The 24495-nt window shown below is 30.8% G+C and overlaps 1 protein-coding gene across 1 annotated transcript in view; it reads left to right on the forward strand.

Annotated features, from left to right (window-relative positions):
• LOC106465479 (histone-arginine methyltransferase CARMER-like) overlaps positions 1-21214 on the forward strand; it is a 46105-nt gene extending 24891 nt beyond the window's left edge. The window contains exons 8-13 of the mRNA XM_013925707.2: positions 435-516; positions 2843-3018; positions 7267-7404; positions 7968-8146; positions 8660-8791; positions 20154-21214. Coding sequence (XP_013781161.1) covers positions 435-516; positions 2843-3018; positions 7267-7404; positions 7968-8146; positions 8660-8791; positions 20154-20200 — 754 coding nt within the window. The 3' untranslated portion in view covers positions 20201-21214. The remainder of the gene's footprint in view (positions 1-434; positions 517-2842; positions 3019-7266; positions 7405-7967; positions 8147-8659; positions 8792-20153) is intronic.
• The last annotated feature ends 3281 nt before the right edge of the window (positions 21215-24495 follow it).

Consider the following 24495-nt stretch of genomic DNA (forward strand, 5'->3'; position numbering starts at 1 on the left):
TGAGACTAATAATGGCTGGAGACGGCTTAAATGGGTAATGAAGAAAAACTTTAATATAAGTTTAACATAACAGCAAATGTACAACGTTTCGACAAGGTTTTGTCATCATCTGTTCCGTTGTCGAACCGTTGTACATTTGCTGTCATGTTAAACTTATATTAAAGTTTTTCTTCATTACCCATTTAAGCCGTCTCCAGCCATTATTAGTCTCAAAGTGGGTTCCTCGTCATCGAATTTGAATTCTTGACTTACTCCAATGTCATACAATTTAGGAAGTTAGGGCCATTCTGATATAAACTGTAAAATATTGTCATTGTGTGTTTGCTTAGTAAACAAACATATTTCCCCTTTTGAATTTTAAAATTTTTCTTTCCCTCTTTTGAAATTAACACATAAAGTTTAGCTTAAAGTCGTATAGATTTTGTTGTTTGTAGGTATCAACACTCTTTCCACGGAGTTGATCTTTCAAGTCTAAGAGATGCAGCTGTAGAAGAATATTTTCGACAACCAGTAGTTGTAAGTTTATTATATCTCGCATGTAATCCATATTTATTGTATAATGAAGTGTAAAAAAGCAAAAGTTATTATTTTTTTTTTATATATAGGTTGACTTTTTATCTTCAGATTAAACTGAAAAGCTTTTTCTTAATAGTAAGGAATAAAATTTGATTTTAATTTATTACTATTTCTTGTTAGAAACTGTCACAATATACATTGAATCTTTGAATTCTTTATATCTTACCCTTGCACAAGTGAAACCCTCTTTTAAGTAACCAGCTAACCATTTCTGCAATAAAGGGGCATCATCAAAGTCTCCATTTTTCTTTCTTGCATTGGAAATACTTGCATTTTGTTTCAGTTAAAAAAAAACTCATATTATTTAAATAGTTTTTATCATATTGTAGGCTGTGAAATTTTGAGACACTGTTCTGAAAAAGACATAAATGCTTTTTGTGGGTTTAGAAATTTTGTTGTTGTTGATCAGGTTTCCTTTTATTTATATAGTTAGTTTCAACTTGATGGATATTAATTCGCAAATGTCTTTTGGTGTGTTATTTTGCCGATTGCAATAATCACCACTTTGGGCTATATTTGTAAAAAAATATGGCAAAACCTAACAAAGATTTATTGGTGACCTAGGACCACATGCGCAGTTTTTCTTGGGGAAACATTCTAACTACGCATGCTTATGCAGCAGGTTCTCGGTCAGAATGCGTAACGGTTGTAGATACGAACAAGCAAAATAATAGTATAGATTGTAATAATGGCTAATAGAAGTTATTTTATTAGGAGATGACTTTTGCATAAGAAGCAAACTGTGTTTTTTATGAGACGAAAAAGAACTTTTAATTGTAATATATTTTATTTGTTATGTGACCAAAAAAATATATTTTAATTGTAATATTTTTACAACAAAGTTGTAAATTTTGCTTAAAAATTAACTTGAGGTTTTTTTAAAAATATTTGCAACATGCCATTGAGTTAGACTAGTTTTAGGATGTTCCATCCTGCGTGTAACAGTGGACATTAACTAACCATGGAACAAATCCAAGCTTTTGTATAGGTGAATAGGCATGGTATATAGTTTTAAAGTGCCCAAAACTTACTTCAAATAACCTGTTTTCGTATAGATACTTGAATAATATGTAGCATTAATGTTACATGTTCTTCAACTGCCTATAAGATTATCAGTTATTTGTGGTATTTCAAGAACATTTCAAACATAATATATGTATCAAACTTGGTGGCACATTATAATCATAAAAACCAATTGTCGGTCGATCAGTCAGTTGGTCATGCTAGATTTCTCCTACCTCATCACCCACCCAACCGTTAACTCACTGGTACCAAGTTCGCTGTTTAATTCACTCCCCATTGATTGTGCAGAGAGGTCAAGTCGTAACAGGAATGGTAGTCCTAAGTTCAAATCCAATGTAAATAGTTTTACATCAGTATGCCATTAATTTTTTGTCTGTACAAAAACAACCTGCCTCTTTTCATTGTCCCTTCCCATTTTAGTTGAATTCACTCAGTAACATAGGCATAAATAGCTCCTAAATTTTGGAACTTTTTGTGCTGTTTATATACCGAGAATTTATTTAGCACTGAGTGAAAATAATTTCCCATTTATTGTAAAGGGAAGTTTTTGATCGATGATCAAGTATTTACAAGAAATGTGGTATTAAGAGAACTATTGCAATAATGCAATTGATGTGATAAGAAAATAACTTGATCAGTGAATGCTGGGACAAGGATCTATGCTGGGAAGAGACACTCTGTAGGTAAAGGAAATATTGCTCATGATAGACGTTGGTTTCCCGAAGCTAGAAAGCCCTGTATTTTTCTTATGTCTTTTTATGGGTGGAAAGCTACAAATATATATATTGGAGGATTCATGTTTGGTAGGTTTTGGTTTCCCATCAACTTTGATGGAGTTTTATACTAGTTGTATGATAAAACTTGACATACATTTACATATAGCAACAGCTTTGTTAGATCATTACTGTTATCTTTCAAGATAATCTCAGTATTAAAGCTGTCTTGGGTATTTGATGAAGTAGCAAGTTAAAGGCAGTTATTTCTCCACAAATTAATCATCATACTAGTTCTAAATGGACACTAATATTTGACTCTATGCATTAAAAATTTAGTAATTAGAGTTATGTAGTAATGAATTTCTAAACCTGAAATGTTCCTCAACACTGGTAAGATTTCTAGCTTTATACTTTCAGCTTAGTTATTGTTAATTTTCAATGATCTCACAAGTATGTGGATGAAAAGTACCAGTTTACTTAAGAGAAAAAATACAGCATAAATGATCAGTCTTCCTATTTACTTTTAGGATACCTTCGACATTCGGATCTGTTTAGCCAAGTCTATAAGCTACACTGTAGATTTTGAGACTTCATCAGAATCTGATCTTCACAAAATAGAAATTCCACTCAGTTTCCATATTCTTCAGTCTGGAGAAATTCATGGCCTTGCATTCTGGTTTGATGTAGCTTTCATTGGCTCAACGTATGTGTACACATGTTTTTACTAATTTGAAAACCAGGAAGAAACTAATTTAATCTAGTAATCTTGCATTTAATTTATTATAACATAATTATTGATATTTTTCTGTACCTTTAAGTATTTGTTTGTTTTCAGCCACAAGAATGTTTTCAATAGGTGTTAACAGTGTAATATTATTAATTTATGTTAAAGCTTGAAATGTCACATTTGACTCCAGTGATAGGTAAAGCACTTAAATATATTTGTATTGTGTATCTTGTGTACAATGAGGAATAAATACATTATTGATTAAAAATATAATAATAACATTGGGTGTCCATAACTTATTGAACTACTTTATTAATTGAATATAATGGGAACTACATAAGATGAACAGTTGTGGTTTAATTATAATGGAGTCTAACACCCGAGGTTTTGTCCATGGGCAGTGTTCGTTTCTGGATGGGTGTACAAGCAGTAATTGATCTCTGGCCATGTACTGGCTCTTTTATTATGTATTATGAAGCACATTGCCAGTCTCTTCATATTGTTTAAATCACCTTCAAATGGTCACCTGGTTAGGTGCACGTGAAGCTTTGCTATGGATTCCTGAACTCCCTCTGCATGAGTGTTGCCAATTTGAACTGTGTGAGCCACAAAATGCATTTTGCTTTTTTCCTCACTCTTGCCATTTTGATGTATATGGCTCAAACATCACATTAATGGCAGGGGGCTCCATTTAAACTAATAGGAAAAACTTCAGACAACAGTTGCTCACATGTTGCAAAACACAAATGATTATCTGGTGTTGTTCATATTCTCTTTAATTAAGAGAGTGGGTCAGTAATTTATAGACGGCATGGCTTGTACATCTTATTGTGCCAATTTGTCTATATCTATCACTGTGAGTCCTTTTAAAAAGATTTCCAAAAAGTTAAAAGCTCTGACAAAGATAAATGTTAACTCCATTTTATTCAACATGGAAAATGCTTTAATGAGTGAATAACTTGAGGCTTGAATGACACTGTGCTAATGAAAGAAACTCGGATATTTACCAGACCACCTTTATTTCTTAGAATCTTTTTTTCTAATATGTCAGTTTTAACTAAGGAAATTATTGTTGTTTGGTGATTTCCATTATAGAAATGAAATAACATGATGAGTACTTACACTGTTACGCATTACAGATTGAATTTTTGTGGATGCTATGTAATTGGAAATGTAAGTGTTCATTATTTAACGAATACTGTATGAAGTAATACTCAGGTACATGATCCTGCTGTTAAGCTCTTTGGCAGTCGTGTGTATTTTTGGATGACTTCTCTATGTTCAGGTTGTATGAAAAGAGACAAGAGTGACTGAATAAAAATGGTTAGGTGAGATTTAATTGCTAAATATGTTGCTCTCAGAGTTAAGACATAACTTTCAATAGGTCTTAATATTAAACCTAAAGTTATTTCAAATTGGATACATGAAACGAGCACTGCAGTAAGTAAAGAATAATATAGCAAGAATGAGATATTGTAAAGGTGAGAACAATGCAGTAAGCTCATGATACAATTCTTAACATTAATACAAAAAAAGAGGGGCATGGGGAGGCTTAGTCTCACCAAGTAAACCATTCCTCTTGTGACATTATTCTCACCAAACTCAAAAATATTATACAATATTTGTGGAAAGAGAGACAGAGAAATCGAAAGAGGGTGTATGTGAGTCACTGAGGGGAGCATATTCATTTTGGAGCATGAACTGATTCTACTTGCAAGCATATGATGAAATGTCCTTCACAATTCTTTTTAAATATAAAATTTTTTTAGATCAACGCACAGAGCCAATTCCACAAAATCATACTTACCAATAAAGAATATGCTGCTTGCTATTAAGTCAACCCCCACATATGTGCACTGATATGTTTGTTGTATCCCACAGTAAATTTTATGATTGTTTTGCAAACCTAACGCATGGGATTTTGTCAAATGTCATCGAGCATCTCCCATAGTGACAGTAAACACTAACTCTTGAACTCTAATTTTGGAAGTTGCCTTGCTACACATTGTAGATATCAAAATTTAGTCTTACTTAGAGATTAAATATAGCAATAGTTATTTTTTTCCAAATGTTCATGTACAGTGCAGGTAATGTTTGCAGCATATTGAGCGTATAATGCCTAACACTGAAAAATACTAATTGTATACCTTTGTATTAAATCTCAAAAGAAAAAGAAATTCTTATAAGGAGTTGATATAAATTAATACAGTTCAGAAGCAAAAGAGAAATTAACAGTTGTATAAAACCAGATCTTTATCTATAAACAGATTTGAATTTCAAGACATTTTAATATTACTGTTTTCATAGCTGATAGTCATCAAAGTTTTCCATATTGTTCTTCAGTTGACTCTGATTTTAAGAGCTGTATGCTCCCCAGTGACTCAGCAATAAGTCTGGAAGCTTATGACACTACAAATTTGGTTTTGATACCCATAATTGCCAGAGCACAGATAGGTCGTGTAATTTTGTGCTTAACAACAATCAAACCAGTTAAAAGTTTTTCACATTTTTTTTATGAGTGGGGGAGGGGGGGTACAATATCAAAAGACTTTTTTGATACTCATTGTTTTTCAAATTTCTTTCAAGTTTTGATGTATATACCGTATATAAATGCTGATGTGATAATTTTAATTCACACTGAAGTCTTGTAATTTTATTTTTCTGTATTAATAATATTTTTGTTTGATTACAGTGTAATGTATATAACTAAATACTGGTTTTAAAAGTAGTTTTTTTACTTACTAATCCTGTTAACATATTTTACCACAAAAAGTTGTGGATAAGAAAACCTTCAGATATCTTAAAAACCATTTGTTTTTCTGTGAAAAGTACAAGGTTTGGGTTTAAAGCAAGCAGTTTTGAATTAGTATCAATAGTATCAATAGTCCTGCTTTAGTGTCCAATGGTTATAATGTTATATAAATGGTGCTCAAAGCTATAGCTAGGCAATTAGTGGTGTTTGGTAATCAATTAATCAATGGACCTCTTAATCAGTACAGTGCCCCACAAACCATGGTACAAGCCGCCCCCCCCCCAAAAAAAAAGCCCAAGAGTTGGCTGTGGGTGCTGCAAGTCAATTGCCCTCCCTCTAGTCAGCAGTTCAAAATTAAGGACAGTGGCAGATAAACTTGGTGTCTTTGCCATAACAAAGAAAAATATAAAACCTGTGGTTGACAGGACAAACAAGTTTGGCAGCATATCACCAGGCATGCTGGTCCAAAGTTGGACAAACTTGAGGTGAAAAGATAGCTAAAAAACAAACTTATGGTGTAAAAATCTAGTTTCAGTACCTTACTGTCAGCAGAGCATAGATACTCCAATATATATCTTTGTGTGCTTAACAAAAAAAAGCATATCTAAGTAATCATTATATTATCAACAAGAGCAATCAAAAAGATTGCATACCCTCACCCTGCTCCTTCTTTTTGAAATTGCATCAGATCCAGAATGATCAAGAATGTAGATCATTTTGTGTAGTGTGATGAGGAGTCTCAACTTTAATGTGCTCATAAAATTTGGTACAAATCCGATCACACTTTACAGAATTATTAACCAAAAACCATGAAAATACCCTATTATCCAATTATAAAAAAATGCATCAAAGTGATCCAGAATCTGGATTTGGATCTGGACCAAATTTGGGGAGGACTGTCCCATACTGACTTTCCATTTTGTGTAAAATTTTCGTTTACATCGGTCTATTAGTTTTCAAAATACGCTTGCAGAAACACAGACACACGTGGACTTGATTACAATACCCTCTCAGGGTGAGGGTAATTAGTTTTGACACTAATCAGTTAAGCTGCAAACTCGATTTAATCAAAACTACTAGCAGTATTTCAATTACTGGATAATTAGAATTATCAAAAACAGTAGTAATTGAAACATTATTTTCGTGATTATTTTCGTGACAGTTGATTATTGGACACTGATTTCATTTAGTTGATTATTTTTCAGGAAACTTATTGATTAATCATAATTTCAGTTAATCTGTTAAATTGCTGCTTATAGGTAATCAGTTATATTGATTGATCAATTTCATTTCCTAGCTCTATTTAAAAATAGTTAACTACCATAAACAGAATAACAGATTATGATTTAAAATAAATGAAAAACGTCATTTTTAATGGCTGAAAAATACAAGGTGTAAATGCATAGTCTTGACCATTCTGGAATGGAAATTGGCTTAGACATGAACATATTTTTTCTGTTTGTTTTTTTCAGGCACACTGTATGGTTATCTACATCACCCACCCAACCGCTAACTCACTGGTACCAAGTTCGCTGTTTAATTCACTCCCCATTGATTGTGCAAAGAGGTCAGGTCGTAACAGGAATGGTAGTCCTAAATTCAAATCCAAGGTAATTAGTTTTACATCAATATGCCATTAATTTTTGTCAATAAAAAAACAAACAATTATCTTGTATGGTTTAAGTATAGTCACACTGATTTAATATAAATAATAAATGACAATATTCTAGTTAAATGAAGACTTTTACCACAAAAATCTACATTAAAAGTATGAAGTAATTGTTTGGCTTATAGGTATATGATTTTATTACAGACTGAATGTAAATACTTAGAGTACAGAAAAACAGTGATTGTATTTTTTTTCGTCACCCACATAAACTTCTGTGGCTTAAACCTTCAAAGCTGTCACAGTTGAATTAAGAGTGATGTATGTTTGTATGTATAATGAGAAACAATGTGACACAGCCTTTTACAAAAATTCTTTACACATGAATATACACATGTTTGTATGTGTTGTAAGCATGTATATTAATTGTGAGTCAGTTGTTTATTAAAACCTAAAACAGGAATTGACAGGAAGAAGCAGCTATTATTGTGCAGATCAAAGTTGTCAAGGCTTATTGTTCAATAACGAGCAATGGAGCTAAAATTCAATAATTTTTTATAATATTAGGCAGAGTTATGATGTTGACATAGAGCTGAAAATTGAAGGAACAAGTGCATGCAGTCGTAACTCATTAGACCTTAAGAATCCATTCTTTCGATACACCGGTCAACCACTTCAACCGCCTCCTGGATTTAATGAAACTTCTCCTAGTGAAAGCTATTGGGAGACATTAGATGCTCAAAATGGTGAGTGTAATCATTTAAATATCATAACATTTCATCTTTTAATATTTCACTACTTCTGTAGAGACTTTGCTGTTGAAGAAAAGAGATGAACTTCCTAGAATAGAAAACTGAAGTGTATTTATATTTTACTGGACATTTGGAAGAGGGGAGGTAAATATTATGGAATTATATAAGTAATAAACATAGTCCACATATTTAGTTTACAATTGTTTTGAGTTATATGACTGGAATTTCAAGAAATATTAGTTGCCATTTTCAGTGATTTGCCAGTACTAAATGATGTTACATAAACACATTTATAAGCAACCATTCAAAAGATATAAGACTGTTGTTATAAGTTTTGTTTAGTTAATTAGCTTTTTAATAAAATTTGCTCTAACTTTTCTCTAAGCTCCTGTAGATCTTGTGATTTATGGTTTACTATTACTTTAGTTTTGACATACTTATGTTGTCAGAGTATGTTTTCACTGTGAATAAATCTTCTCTATTAAGAAATGTTTTCTGTGATTTCAGCCACGAACAATGTAAATCTTATGGTAAATGGCATTGCTTTAATGAATGGAAACACAATGATGGATGTGCAGAGCATTCAGAATCCCCAGCCTACACAGCTTGGTGTCCACCATTCTAACTTAATTTCATTAGGTAAGTTCAGTATCTTTGAGCTGTTTTTTTACTAATTAATAAACCCATAATAAATGTAAAACTTGTTAGTTTTGTGTCAATAGTCTTCTTTTTTTTCAATAACACTGAATTCAGCCTTGCATGTGGGATTTCCCAAAATAATATGTATTTTTTTTTTTTTTTCCTTAATGCTACTAACTAACGTTTTCTCTCAGCTCTAACTAAGATTGTTCCTTTTTGTTTTTACTATTATCGTCTAGTAAAACTAGTTTTGAGATTTAAATCAAAAGTTAGGAACTTTGATCAATAGCATTTAGTATTTTTAAGAAAACAGTTAATGTGGTAACAGTGATGAAAAAATTATTGCTGTGTACTCTAAAAATACAATTTTGTTTTTCAGTTGTAGAATTATGTATCCATTATGGCTCTCTTGATCTTCCAACAGAAATAAGAAATATTAATGGCTGTTCTTTAATAGCCAATACTTACTGATTTATACTTATTTGATCTTGAACCTTGATATTACAGTATAACAAACCTTAATATGAAACACTATGGTTTGAATATTTTTTTTTGTGGGAGGGGGCATGATATAACTTTAATAACAATCTTAAGTTTTATTGACACTGCTGAAAACTTTTATCTCCTCAGCAAAACCTTCCCGGGAAAAAAAAACATAACAGACAGACAGCATATATAGTTAGTGATTAAATTATACAGAAGATTTCAATTTTAAACAAATGCATTTTGTATTTTATGAATAAAAGTGTTCCAAGAAAGTTTGATGTTAGATAGACAAGGATTTATTTGATGTTAAAAAACTGTAGAGACGAGATTTAATGCCTTGCTTATAATCTTCACAAACACATTTTTTTGTGCATTGATCATTTAACTTCTTCTAACACTTGTAAAATACAACAAAGTACAAGAAACAGGTCAACTTGGATTTAACCCATTTACTACTGTCTCATTGATTACACTGACCACATGACCCAAAAATGACCATCAGAGTTCCATACTATAACTTTTAACAACTATTAATATGTTTTGTGTATTTTTGTGAAATGTTTCAAATATTTAGTGAACATTATAAGTGTTTTGTAGGAAAAAAACACAATTTTCAGTTGAGTATTTTTATTAAATATTTGTCCATGAATATATGGAGTCAGAGTGCTGAATGCTCCGAGTGCAAATGGATTTTCATGTTAAGATTTGTATAATTTCTAAAACCACCTCAATAATTATCAATTGTTTTTTCCAGAAAATCTTTATATTTTATCTGTTATTTTCTCTACCCTAATTTTATAAGGAGCTGGTCAGTTTGAATGATCTCGTAACCACCATAAAACTTTAAAGGTTGAAAAATGTGAAATAAAGTGAATAGTACTGTTCTATACTTTTCAGTAGTAACCGTGAAATTCTAAGGTACTTTTCCCGAGAGTTTCTGTATCTGATCTTTTCACATCTATTTCCTATGATTATTTTATTGTTAGTGGCTGAATATAAAGAAATGAATCGCTGCTCCTGCCATTAGACTATTTATGTGACACGATAATATAACACAGTCAATAGCAAATAAGCTTGTGCAGTGCAATTTCCAGAACTTTCCCACACACATTTTATCGTAATCCTGTCTCCAAGACATCAGTGGTAGAGGATTTATTAGCTACTGTAAAGTGGTTACAGAGAGAATTGTCTAAAGTAATAAAAGTAGGAGAAAATATTTGATATGCCTCTGTGCAAAGTCTGAGTCAATCCAATAAATTCTATAGATGTTTGGATGTTAGTTATCCTCCCAGGGTGGTTGGAATTAAGCAGTATAGATGTACAAAGTGTGCTTATGAACATGTGTATGTATATTATTAATGTTTACTTATAAATTCTTAATTTTTAATTATATTTCTTAAAACATAGAACAGTATATAAAAAATGTATAGAAAAAAAAATTATTTCTAGTGCTTACGATATTACAAAATTGAGTTGTATTTGCATGTTGTACTTGCTAAGCCTTGCAGTACGGCTCCTTTATTCTCTAAAGTGGAGGAGGAAGACAAATTAATTTTTGTTGATTTTAAAAGATGGATTTTTAGAAAACCCAAAAAATTATCACATTACAATACTATAAAAACCACAGTAATTTATTTGACTTTCCAACTAAGCTATATGTTTGTTAAAGAAAACTCATTTCTGTTCGGGGCAACAACTTAGTCAATAAACTTCAACATTTGCAGTCAGTTACAAGTTTCACCTTTAAGCCATTTACAAATGACTGTCAGGTTTATGTAGCTTGGAATGTGCTCTTTCTATTTGTTATAAACACGTACTTAAGAGAAGTAGGCATGAATATAAAAGGGGGTTTCAGAAGAATGGAGTAGTTGGTGAGACTACAATGGTAGGTTTGCAAAATATACTGATATTTCAGCACATCAAAAAGGTGGGAAGTTCTTTTACATTCTAGCTTGTAAATGTCAGAAATTTGAATTTCTAATTTGTTAACTACTATAGACATTGTATGGTGGTGTGTAATAAAGCAATAAGACAAGAAGATATGCTAAACAAAAAAAGCATATTTAATATTTTATTTTGGATTAATAAATTTTAAAATATATAATTTTAAGATTTGAATTATAAACTACATTGTGGTATGAACTTTATTTACATACAATGATAATAAAATTGTCTAATTAAGTTCTGAAAATAACTAAAATGTTATGACATGGATCCTTTGACATGTCTCTAGAGAGAGGGTTAAAAACTTTACAATATACCATAACATTTTAAAAATTGTTGCTACACCAAATCTATTTATGAAATTTAATATTTTACTTCATAAAATATTTTTTTAGTTAACGAACCCTATCACCACAAGCATCCTTTACTGTACATGTCATGAGGTTTTAGTGACTTACATTCAAAATTTAATTAAACTATTTTTTGTTTATATTATACCAATTAGTGTAGCATAAATTCATAGTTAATAATCCATATTTTAATAGTATATAAATTTTAAGTTCTTAATTTTATAAGGCAATATTAAACAAAATCTTGAATTTCCCCTAGTGTGAGAAATGTGACATATTTTCTCTAGGCATCCCCTCTTCTCAATTTTATTGACCACACCTTTAATAATTACGAATTTTAACATAAATTACTCACTATAAAATCGTCATTGCTCAGACAAACCATAATTTTTATAGCCTTCAATCCTGTTTGGTTACAGAGCCATCAAGTAGAAAATCAGACCCCTCTTGCCACATCCACCTGTCACATCCTCTGTTTTGGGATTTGTTAGTAGTTATCTCTTACTCTTATTACTATATTATTATAGCCAATAGAAAGCCAAGGTTTTCATGTATGAAGTGAAATATTATATTACATTGTTTTCTGAACAGAGAATTGTCATTTTCTCTGTTAGTACAAGCTTCGTTCCTATGGGAAAGATAACGACTAGCTTGGATGAACTTGTAACAGCTTTTGTTGCATAGCTAGAAAGCCAGAAAGATTGTGATAGTTATGGAAATTGTCTGGTTTTTGCATGTTTTTATTCTATGTTCTTTGGTGTATTATTTAATTTATTAAAAATTATTTTGTGCATTAGTATCATTAGTAACTGACAGTCGACAGCAAAAAACAAGAAGACCCAGGTAAGTACTTTATTTCGTGTTTATTCTTTATTTATTATTATAAAAGTGACTAAAATGTAAAGATAGGGATCTCTTTAGGTTAGTTAAGGTTAGATTAGGTAAAATAAATAGAAATAATAATATAATAAAAATGCATGCATGCGAGCAGCTCAGAGTAGCTCCTGGGTAATGTAATTTGATAGCATAACGTGAGCTTCACGTTCCCCAAGTGATTTACCACTTATAATAGCATGAATAGTATTAGTTAGATGTGGTTCAAAGAGCAATCAAAGGGCAATAAAAAAATATAATATAGTATGACTAGATGTATACTGTTACAAGTTTAAAGCTACTTAGGATAAACGAATGTAGTTTCATTTTACAACTTGAAGTCATACTAAAAAGAAAAAAATGGTAATTTAGATTTATTTAGATTTTTTTTTGGTGGTTACAAGGTCAGTCAAATTGACTAACCTTGTATAGAGTTAGGGTAGAGAAAATAACAGATAAAATATCTAGTTTTACTGAAAACAAACATTTGAAATGTATTTAGTAGGTTTTAGAAATTATGCAAATGAAATTTGAGATTTTTGAGATGAAGAAAAGTATTTTCAATCTTAACATGAAAATTACATTGCACTAGGACTAGTAAAAAAAATTGATATATTCACAGATAAGTCTTTTTTTAGTTTATTAAAAATACTGCACTTCAAAAATGTTTTTTTTTTGTATGTGAAAGACTTGTAATGTTTACTGAAAGTTACAGAATTTTGTGAAGCTATACATATATTAAAAGTTAGTATCAAACTACAAAGACTTTAAATAAGTTCAAAGAGGTCACGTGCTGCTTACTAAAAGACTGCATCAAAGATAATTATAGATAATGTCAAAATTCAGACTTGTCAATTTAAATTCATAAAAGGCAAAATCTATTCACATATATATATATATATAGAACTAGGCTATTAGTGTTATTTGCTAATCAATTAACAGCCCCATCTATCAGTTATATTTAATTATTCAGTCAGTACAGTATTGTATTCCTCAGACTGTGGTATGTACAAGCAAAAAAAAGTTAGCAGCAGGTGCTGCCAAGCCAGTTGTTTTCTCTTCTAGTCAGCAGTTCAGAATTACTGACAATGACAGATAATTTTAGTAGCTTTGTCATAACAAAGACAGGGTGAGCATGTTTAGTGGAAGTGGATTTGAATAGAACCCACCCAAGACCCTGGAATCATGCTTCCCCCCTTTTTCTCTGTGAATCACCAAAGTGGAAAAAACTTGAAGTAAAAAACCAGAACTTATAAGAAAATGATAAATATAGAAATATAATAGCAGTATTTGATTACTTAGGTAGTTGGAATAATCAAAAATAGTAGCTATGATTAGTTGATTATTTTTATGACAGTCAATTGTCAATTTTCGTGACAGTCGATTTAATTGTAATTTCAATTAACCAATTGTTGAAATAGTCAAAAATAGTAATAATCAGAAATATTAATTTTGTTTAGTTGGTTATTTTCATGACAGTTGATTTAATCTTATCGATTTCATCATAATTTTTATTAATCAGTTAAAGTGACAATAATTGATAATCGATTAATGAATTAAATCACACACATGTACAAACATACCTACGTGTAGATGTACAAGTATTATTTTAGAAAGAAAGAAATGTTTGGATTCTTTTGCTTTAAGTTTACCACTCTTTAGAATCAAAGAGGTGAACTTGTTAAATTTGGTAGTATAGTGTATTGAATAGAGCAGTGTAGTTTTAATAGTGTAGTGGATAATGTAAATAAGTTACAATTTATCAGCTATGTTCACTTCTTTCTAATATTTTGAATTATGAACTACATGACTTGTTTTTTATTGAAAGTGTCAGTGACATGTATTGTACAAAGTGGCCAACCCTCACATTACCAACTCCTTTATATGCGGTTAAATGCAGCTAGGATCCACGTTTTGCATCATGTGGAGTAATTTGTTGTTAATGAATAATTAATGGGCTATAATGTTGGCTTTTAGTAATACATATTTTTTGATTTAGTTGTTTTAGCTAAATTGGTTAAGTTTTAAAAAAAGTTATTTTGGTATTTTCAATGACTTGTAGAATGAATAGTTGAAATTGTTACTTATTATGTAAATTTTTAACCTAAATCTTGTTAGCCAACATGAAATATTAACAGCAAGAATACCCAATAGACTAATTAATATAGTCTAATTATTGTAAGCTTTTTTGAAATATACCTATGACTAAATTACATTATAAGTTGTATCAGGTTTGTTATTCATCTTAATTTCATTTCTGGGGAGAAGTCTTGACAAATAAGTTCCATAACAAATTTAGACCAAAAATTACTTTATTACCAGTAAGTTTGTGTTTAAGTATGTAGTAATTTCAATTTACTGCATAGATTATTCAATTTCAGAAAATTTTCATAACAGTACAGAGTTATTCCTGTTTTTTCAGTTTCTATTTTACTTTTGAGCAAAATTGTTTTGAAACTTTTGGTACTTTTATCAGCAATTTCTTTATTTTTCAAGATACACCATTCTTTAATAAAAAAAAATAGTTATAAATTTAAGCCTTCAGAAAAGAAATATTCTTAAATAGCTAGTAGTGATTCCAGTGTTTTGATAATTGTAATTTTACTGACAACATGCTTTGACAGACTTTTATATCACTTGATTATGTAAAAGATGGATGTGTGAATTAATGATGAGAAGTACTTTTCTGGTGAAAAAGGTTCATATAAAAGGACTGAGCATGATCTAGTGGTTACTTGGTTACATAAAAGATGGAAGTGTGAATTAACTATAGGAAGTATTTTTCTTGTGAAAAAAGTCAATATAAAAGGACTGAGCATGGTCTAGTGGTTACTTGGTTACATAAAAGTGGAAATGTGAATTAATGATAGTAAGTACTTTTCTGGTGAAAAAGGTTCATATAAAAGGACTGAGCATGGTCTAGTGGTTACTTGGTTACATAAAAAATGGAAATGTGAATTAATGATAGTAAGTACTTTTCTGGTGAAAAAGGTTCATATAAAAGGACTGAGCATGGTCTAGTGGTTACTTGGTTACATAAAAAATGGAAATGTGAATTAATGATAGAAGTACTTTTCTGGTGAAAAAGGTTCATATAAAAGGACTGAGCATGATCTAGTGGTTACTTGGTTACATAAAAGATGGAAGTGTGAATTAACTATAGGAAGTACTTTTCTTGTGAAAAAGGTCAATATAAAAGGACTGAGCATGGTCTAGTGGTTACTTGGTTACATAAAAAATGGAAATGTGAATTAATGATAGTAAGTACTTTTCTTGTGAAAAAGGTCCATATAAAAGGACTGAGCATGATCTAGTGGTTACTTGGTTACATAGAAGATGGAAATGTTAATTAATGATGAGAAGTACTTTCACGTTCAGCTGCATAGATGGTAGTTGCTGCAGACCTGTTGCTTTTCTTCTGATTGGCTGTTCTAGATCAGGAATTTTGGGGTCTGTGACTTAGAAGTACAGCCCATGTATTAATAATTGTTCCATTCAGTGGAGGAGATCGTATAAATAAAAAAGTATTCATAAATTCAAAGTAAATAGTTGGAAGTTTTAACCATCTTTTATTGATGCCCAAGGAGTATTATCAATATGTGGTTTATGGGTAAAGAGATTAATATCTCATTATAAAACTATTGCAGTTGTTTACCACACAGGTTATTTCACTGAAAGGCCAACCACAGGAAACTTGCATTAAAATGTGATTTGACATTTTACATGAACAGTGAGTGAAGTACGTTTTGTTGGGAGTATATAATAGTCTATTAATGCTATTTTATGCATTACTCTTGTTTTTTTCTCACTGTTGGCTATTGAGTGACAGCTAAGGTGTATATAACTCAACCAGTTTTTAGAATAATCATTTGATTTCTATGATGCAAACTAAATGCCCTTTGATAAATAGGCTATCTGTTTTCTTTTACTTTCACAGAGTTGTGCACTTTTTTTTTTTGCCTTCTCCTGTTTAAGTGTGAGCCAGTTTGTCTTGGTATATTTGTTTTTATGTCTGCATAACAAAAACTGGTATGTAGAAAGGTTATACTGACACCGATATGGTATGATTAGATTTTTGTTTCAACTGACAGTTTTATTGACATATATATGGTTATATAATACCATGTGCATTTATGCAGCTGTGGTGTACATATCATGGGTTAATTGCATAAAAAATTTTATATGGATTTTTCCTTTGTATCTTATGTCCAGTAATACTTAAAGCATGTGACATTTTTAGCTGGCTGTTTCTGAAGTAGGGTATGCATGAAAGCAAAAATTCATATTTAATCTTAATGAAAATCAGTTCTAGATTTTTCTGTCAAACATTCACACATAATAAGAAAACTACTGTTGTTGCCTGTCATTAACAAGCATATCGTGTTTAACCCTTACACTTCTGAGTGTATGTGTCATTAGGGAATTGTTTTAGCTGTTAACATAAAGAGAGTTTTAAGTTCTCGGGGACCTCCCAAGTAAAGAAATTATTTCAACCGAGCGTATCTGCTGTTGATAAACAAGAGGACTTATTCATAATGTATACCTCTGATAGAAACAAATATTTAATGGATTTGAATAGTAGAATGAAACCTCAGTTATCTGATCTCTAATTTTATTTGTTGGAATGGCTGGGAGATATAAACACAGTATTTATGCACTGTATTCTGATCAGCACTGCATATTTGGCAAAAAAAAAGAAAACATATGAACAGCTTCTGTATAGTGCTGTTCATTTTCAAAATTTTCCTCAGATGCCCAAGTATATAAAAATGCAGACCTTAGCCCTAAAGCAAACAAAATAATGTAGGTGCAAAGCAGTCCAACATGATCATTTTTGTTAAAACTTGTGTAGAGACAGTAAAACTCAAATTTTGCTGTCTTACATTTACAAAAAGTAATTATTTACTGCATTATTTTGTACTCAAAAGTTACTCAAGTCAGTCTTATTGAGTCAGTTGATGAATAATTAAATTTTTGTTGTGCAAAAACTTATCTATTGTTGTTTTAAGATAGAATGTACAAGTCTATTCATAAAAAGAGAAAAACAAACATACAAAAGAAAGCACTTGAAGCTAGAACCTGTAAAAGAAATAAACACTCCTCTTCAGGCTCTTTACCAAGTCCAGGGATATTAAACTCAAGCAAGACAGGCTCTTCTGGAGTCCAAGCCAATGTTCCCACGTGTTCTATAGGTGGTGGCATCTCACCATCTTTCTTTAACCAGGTTGGTTCTCACACTGCTCATGAGTTGTTGTTGGAGTCAAACCTCTATTATCCAAAATCGTGCTTTTGGTTAATAGTATCTTCTATTTTGGCTTACTTTTGTGCTTGATTATTTTTTTCTGTTTGGCCACATAATCATAGTAATTCACCATTTGCAATAGCAAACTTCAAAACTATATGAAATTTAAAGTTATAAAAAGAAATCCATTCATGTAACTCTCCTCTCAGTTGGATAATTCAGGTTTTCACTGAATCATAAGTTATTCTATAAAAAAATCTCTTGTAGCTTTTTGTGAATAGAGTAACTTTATGACACTGGAGACTTAGATTTATGTTTTGCAAAAATGGAAAGGTTCCAAATCGTGTACTTGTATATATAGAGATCTAAGCATTTTATTTTGTATTTGAAGTGAGACTTAAAAAATGGATTGGGGTATTGAAGTTTGGAAGCTATGGTTGAACTGTGAAGTATAAAATTAGTCTTTTTTGTTTTTATGTGATAAGATTTTATTAAGAAATCTTCCATCATACTGAAAGAAAGTCAATTTATACACAAACAACAAATATGCCAAGTCCAGACATGATTTCCGAAGACAACTTATTGTTTCAAGGTCATTGGTATAATTTTTGCATATGTCTTGAGATGCTCTCATGTCAGTCACTTGCTGTTATGAGTACACTTAGCATTACTCTTACTCAGAGATGCTAGATGCTTAAAATATTCGAGGCTCGGGCCCATAGTTGTGGGAATTTTCGGTGTTTCAGTATGATATCGATCATCGTTCTCTCTTCAGATTTATAAAGACACCAACTTGTGATTTGGGACACGGGTCCCATATGCCAGTACATAGTGACGTCCCTGCTCTTGTTGCTGCCAAAAAAAAAAAACTAGGGAAGAACTAATAATTTTTAAATATGTCAAACTACATCCGTCATTCATCCTTACAAAATAACTAAGCTTGAGGAACTAGAAGTTGCCCTATGGTTTCTGAGAAACAGTTTGTTAATTCTTCAGTTTTAGCAATTTTCTCAAGATGCTTCATTTTGTTTTTAAGTGGATGTCTTTCTCAGGCTGGATAAATATAGATACTTGTATCTGTTGCACATCTTCATTCCTTTTTTAGTTCTTCTTTCAAGCTGATAGTAGTACAAACAAAAACTCTTCCAGTAACACGTGATGTATTTTTCGCATGAATTTGGTTCATGATGATTTTATATTGGTGAACTGTATTCAGTACATTATTTTCTTATTTTTGTGGATTGGAAGTTTTGATTTAATTAGAGTTTACTTTTTCTTTAACAAGATTTCAGAATGAAAAGTAAAGAGTATTTTGTAACAATAAATATTGACATAAAGAACTGTACATTAGTGATAGTAGCATTGTTTCATTAATGTTTTTTTGTTGTTGTTTAGTTTTTCAGCTGTGTGTCATTTGTTTTCAGAATTATTTAGTTTTTAGATTGCCTTGACAAAACAAAAATGCTTAAGCATGTATTTGCAGTGAATTTTTGTATATCTGTTTTTGCATGAGTAACATGTGACTTAATATTCCTTGTTTTGAATACCAGCATGTACTGTTCAGATTTATTAATTTTTTCATGGTCAATAAATTGAGCATTATTTTCTATTTCTTTATGAAATTGGTTGTGATTGCGGGTTACTACACAGCGTTCCTTTATTGTGTTTTTTTTACCTTAACAGTATTATTAATATGTGTGGACAATTAGAGCTTGGTTACAGAGAGCTTGAATTCCCCTCAGTGGTAAAAGAATATATCTAAACTGTACCCAATAAAGTAACTTTTTTGTTCAATTATTTTTGTTTAAAACAAATTTTATTTGTCACAAATGTTCTCAAACTAAAACAAACCAGAACCTAAACTGCACATAATATGATCATGTGTTATAATTAAAACTGTTTAAGATAATTAACTGTATTATTTTATGGGAAATTTTAAGAGTGATCATTTTAAATTATGTATATTAAAACTTACCATGAATTGCAATAAGGAGATTACTGAAAAATATAGCCTTTCAGTCAAAGAAGAAATGCAAATGCTATTGTCTATAATTTGGTTTAAGGAGATTGAATTAGAACATTGTTGTTGTTTTTTAATAAAAAAATAATCATTAATGTACATCATATTTCTCAAGTTTAACCAGTTATCCTATGGATGTGTGATAAAAGACTGTAAACTCATGTTAGAAAATATTGTACAAATTTTTATAATGGTAAAAATAGCAGAAAGTAGTTATAGATAAAGATTTTTTTAAGTTTTCTTTGAGTCAATTGCAAGCCACACTAGCTCAAAACCCTACAAATTACTATTACATATACAACATAAAGATGTAGGTGGTTAGAGGGATTTTGTAAAATTTATTTTTAATTAATAACTGAGAGGTTTTTTAATAGTTTTATATTAATAACCTCTTGAAATTTATCTTTAAAAGAATTGTCAATTTAATCTGCGGATTGTTTTTTCTAGACTCAGCAACATGTGGTTTTAGGGAATACTTTCCATTTCCCAGTTAACAATAGTTTGATGATTGGTGACTATGTTACTCCTGGAAACATTATCTTGCCAGAAAATAAAAGGAAAACCACAGCTTATAAACACTGATATTGGCCTGTATGTGAAAATTGGCTTTTGAACTTTCAAGAGCCTCTTTCAACCAAGGACACTTTGCTGATTGTGCCACATGACACTGTTGAAGAATGAATTTGTGAAAAAAAATAACCTGTTTTTCAAACATCATATGAAGCTAAGAAAATATCCCCAATTGAAGGATGTTTAACATAGGTAAAACAATTTTCAGTTAGAGTAGAAAATACATATAATCTAAACTTGGTTGTGTGTGGGCTTAAAAATAGTTCCTTTTTTTTAATGTAATTTCAAAACTCACTGATCTGAAACTTTTGGTCTTAATTGTGAATATTTGTTTAGGATGTACTAGTGTTGCTGTTCCAAAATGGGGTTAATTGCAAAACGTATTGGAAATTAATAATTTTTGAAGAAAAAAACATTGATGTTCATTAATGGTTCTTGAAGAACTTTGAAAACCATAACTATAATTCATCTTGAATTTTTTTCTTCAAATGTTTATTTGAATCTCGCAAAAATAATAAACTGAAAAGAGCAAGATTTTATTTTGCTGTAAAATAATTAACTCATTGCTTACCACAGGAGCATAATTGGTAAACCCAGTATTTCTATACCTGGGGACCATATAGGCATACTTTGGTAAGAACTTTTCTTTTTGAATCTACTCCAATATTTGGCTTGTAAGGCCTTTCTTCAGTAAAATGTACAATCAGAATTTTTTATATTTTGTCAAATTTCCCAGTTTTCCCTGGTTCTTGTGGATGCATTATGCTTGGCTGCAAAAGGGGGTTATATAAGGACAGTATTGATGAAAGTTTGTTGTGATACAAATCTAAAATGCTGATATTTTAAAGTATCTTTCTCAGCATTATCATTTCTATTTAAATTTTGGGAGTTTTATATGTATATGACTCAAATGTAACATCTACAGTGCATCCCTTGCAATAAATGCTATTAAAGACAGCACTAGTCTTTCTATAAGAAAAACAGCACTGATAAAGGACAGAATCATTGTTTATGTACGTTTAAATTTAGGTTCTAAGTATTTTTAAATAGGATTCATTTGGAACATGAAATTAGAATTTGATGCATATTCAGTAAAATATTTTGTGTTGTATAAGTATAGTTAGTATTGGTGAGTTTTTTTTTTTATCCCGAAACCGTGCACAGTTTTAATTTATATGTATTTCTTTTCTAGAGTGAAAAAAAATCATTCTCATTCTGTAAATATGCATTTTTTTAAATTTACTTCAACTACATAAAAACATAGTTACCAAGTTATTTATTTGCATATTTTTTACTGGTAAATATAATTTTTTTTATGAAAATTTCACTCTGGAATTCGCATAGTATTCCTACAAATTTGTAGCATATTACCACATTTTTTTTTAAAAACCACTGAAATCTCTGACTTAGTACTGTAAAATTTTTCAGGAAACTTTAGTATGCATCACTGGATGGCTTATAGTTTTATGTTAGGCTTTATGATTTACACTTGTACACTTATTCCAATACAGGTATGCTTATTATGTGTATTATTTGTTTGGTGACGGTTGAGTTGTTAATGGTAAAAAATGACTATAGAGCCACTAAAATGTAGTAGACTTTATGGTATTATTCCAGGTATTGAATAGCACTTATTTTCAAATTTGTAACAGACCCTGCTTGAATAATTTAAGCAAAAGAAGTTTTGTATAAAATTTTGTGTTTAATGTGATTGATGTGTTGAGAAGCTGCTAGTGTAATACTTTCAACCAAAAGTAGAATGAACTTGTGGGGTGAAATTAGTATATAAATATATAAACAGTTTAAAGTAATGATAAATATAAGAAATTATTTTGAAGCCATCCACTCTTTTGTACTTAAACTCTTGCAGGTTACTTGAAATGTGCCAAGAAAATAATACACGTTAAATACATAATGCTTCTCAGTCATCTTTACCCTGTCATTTTACAAGTTTGTGAAAATTAGTTATACGAGTTGGTAAAAATATATTTGTAAATTTCCAAATACGAAGAGAAGATGCAAAGACAGAAATGTGCTGGAAGTGAAGAAAGGATCCAGTAAAACATTTAATCGCAACTATACTACATCAAAATTTACACATCTTCACACAGATTTTAATTTCTGAAATATATGTTACACTCTTTTTTTTGTTAAGACTAATAGAATAATCTTGTAAATGGTTTAAAGTTGTTTCATTACAAAATTTGTTAACAGTAACATTTCAATGCTGTTTCAGAAATGAATAGCTTTTGTTTGGTATAATTCAGTATTTTGGGCTGCCATTTTGTTCATTAACTAATAGTGACTGACCATGTGTAAAAAATTTTGGTCCTATCATTATAATTAATTGATAGTTATAATCTGAGTGTAAAAATTTTGAATTTGAAATTTACCTGATTATTCAAATGTTCCATATTTGTAACTTTGTTAGATAGGAAATGTAAAAAACTAAACAAATCAGTTATGTTACAGCTGCAGTCATACAGTATTTTCACATTGTGATTCACCATGAAATTTCTTAAGCTGGTGATAAGAATTTCAAGAGTAAAAGGAAATGGAACTTTCATGTGACATCCCAGATTGTTTTACAAGTTGCCTCTGTTTAATCTGATCATCTTCTTGTGATTTTAAAGCAATTTTGATGTGGTCTTTTTTTATATGTGTGACTCATTGTTATGTTAACAAGGAGAGTGTGGAAACATGTTTTTAAATATGGGAAGTTGATACTTTACTTCTTTTTGTCAACTAAAGAATGATAAGTGATCAATATTAACTATTGTTATTGTTCTCTCCATTGACTTGCTGATGTGAAATGTGAGTTGAAACTTGTCCTTTAAAGGTTTATAGCTTTTCCTAGCTATATGAACATTTGTAAATATTGGAATGTTTCAATTATGATTTTGAAAGTTGGACTAGGTGTTTACAAGAAATAGATAGTAGTATGTATACATACATAATAGGGTATTTTTACACAATCATTTGTGTGAGGGTGTAGCTTTAAAATCCCTTATCATAGTTTTTATTCTTTGGTTGTGTGTATGTGATTTTCAATTCTGAGTAATTAAATAGATTGGTGGATTCTTTAAGATTTTTGGTGTGGTTTTCTTTAGGTGTGCAGTTTTTCTGAATGTTAGTTATCACTGCAATCATTGCATAATGAATTTCGTACATACTTGCCCGGTAAGCCTGGGGGCTTATAATGCTAAAAAATCAAATTTCGAAACCTACGGTGTGCAAAGCACAGATAGCTCACTATGTAACTTTGTGGTTAATAAAAAACAAATTATGGTAACCAATATTTTATTCCATGCAGACAAATATATAAAAATCAATAGTTAAATCTCAGTAATTTAATATCTTAATCTCTTAGAAAGTACAACATATTTATATATTTATCCATTGAATAAAAATAATCTTTACCATGCTTATCAATAAAATATGTTAATTATGAGAAATATTCATGCAAAGTTCATAAATATATGTATACATAAACACACACAACGCAATATAATACTAATTTCTATCAATCCAAATTATTTTAGTACCGTTTAAGATATATGCTCGTCAGTTTACAAACACAATTTTGATGTTTTTGTGGTATGGTGGTTTCAGACAAACTTGCTTTTTTTTTTTTTATCTGAAGTCAGTTATTTATGGACGGACGTAGCCTACTGTTTAGATTAATAGTTGTGAACTGGGAGATCCAAGTTCCGATTCGCGATATGCCATTGAACTCACTCCACACTTTTAGTTCTAGGGGCGTTATAACAGATAATCAAACAGTTAAATATCGTCGCATAAACACCGGGTGCTGCCGACTAGTTACCTTCCCTGTGGTCAGTAATTCTAGATTAGGAATTTGTGCAAAGCTACTCGAGGACTATCTGCCCTTCTTCTCTGTAACGACCTTAAACCCAACTAATCTGGGGTCGGCCGTCAATTTTGTAAGCCAAGAATTTTTACACCTGAGGGGCCGGCCCAGACGGCAACCATATTGAACGAGTATATTTGGCGACTGGGATTCGAACTCGCAACTCTCAGGTCGCGAGTCAAGCGGAGGGCTACCTGCGCTAGCCGTCCCTAATTCTGGAGGGAGGAAACCTAGTCCACATGGTTTCTAGCGTGATGGTTTGGGGAGCTGTTTGGGTTGGTGGGAGATCGAGCCTAGTGGAGTGCGTTGGCAACATAATTTTGCGAATACGTCGAAATACTGGAGGAA

The sequence above is a fragment of the Limulus polyphemus genome, unplaced genomic scaffold (assembly GCF_000517525.1).
Source record: "Limulus polyphemus unplaced genomic scaffold, Limulus_polyphemus-2.1.2 Scaffold1957, whole genome shotgun sequence".
In the NCBI taxonomy this organism is placed as follows: domain Eukaryota; kingdom Metazoa; phylum Arthropoda; class Merostomata; order Xiphosura; family Limulidae; genus Limulus; species Limulus polyphemus.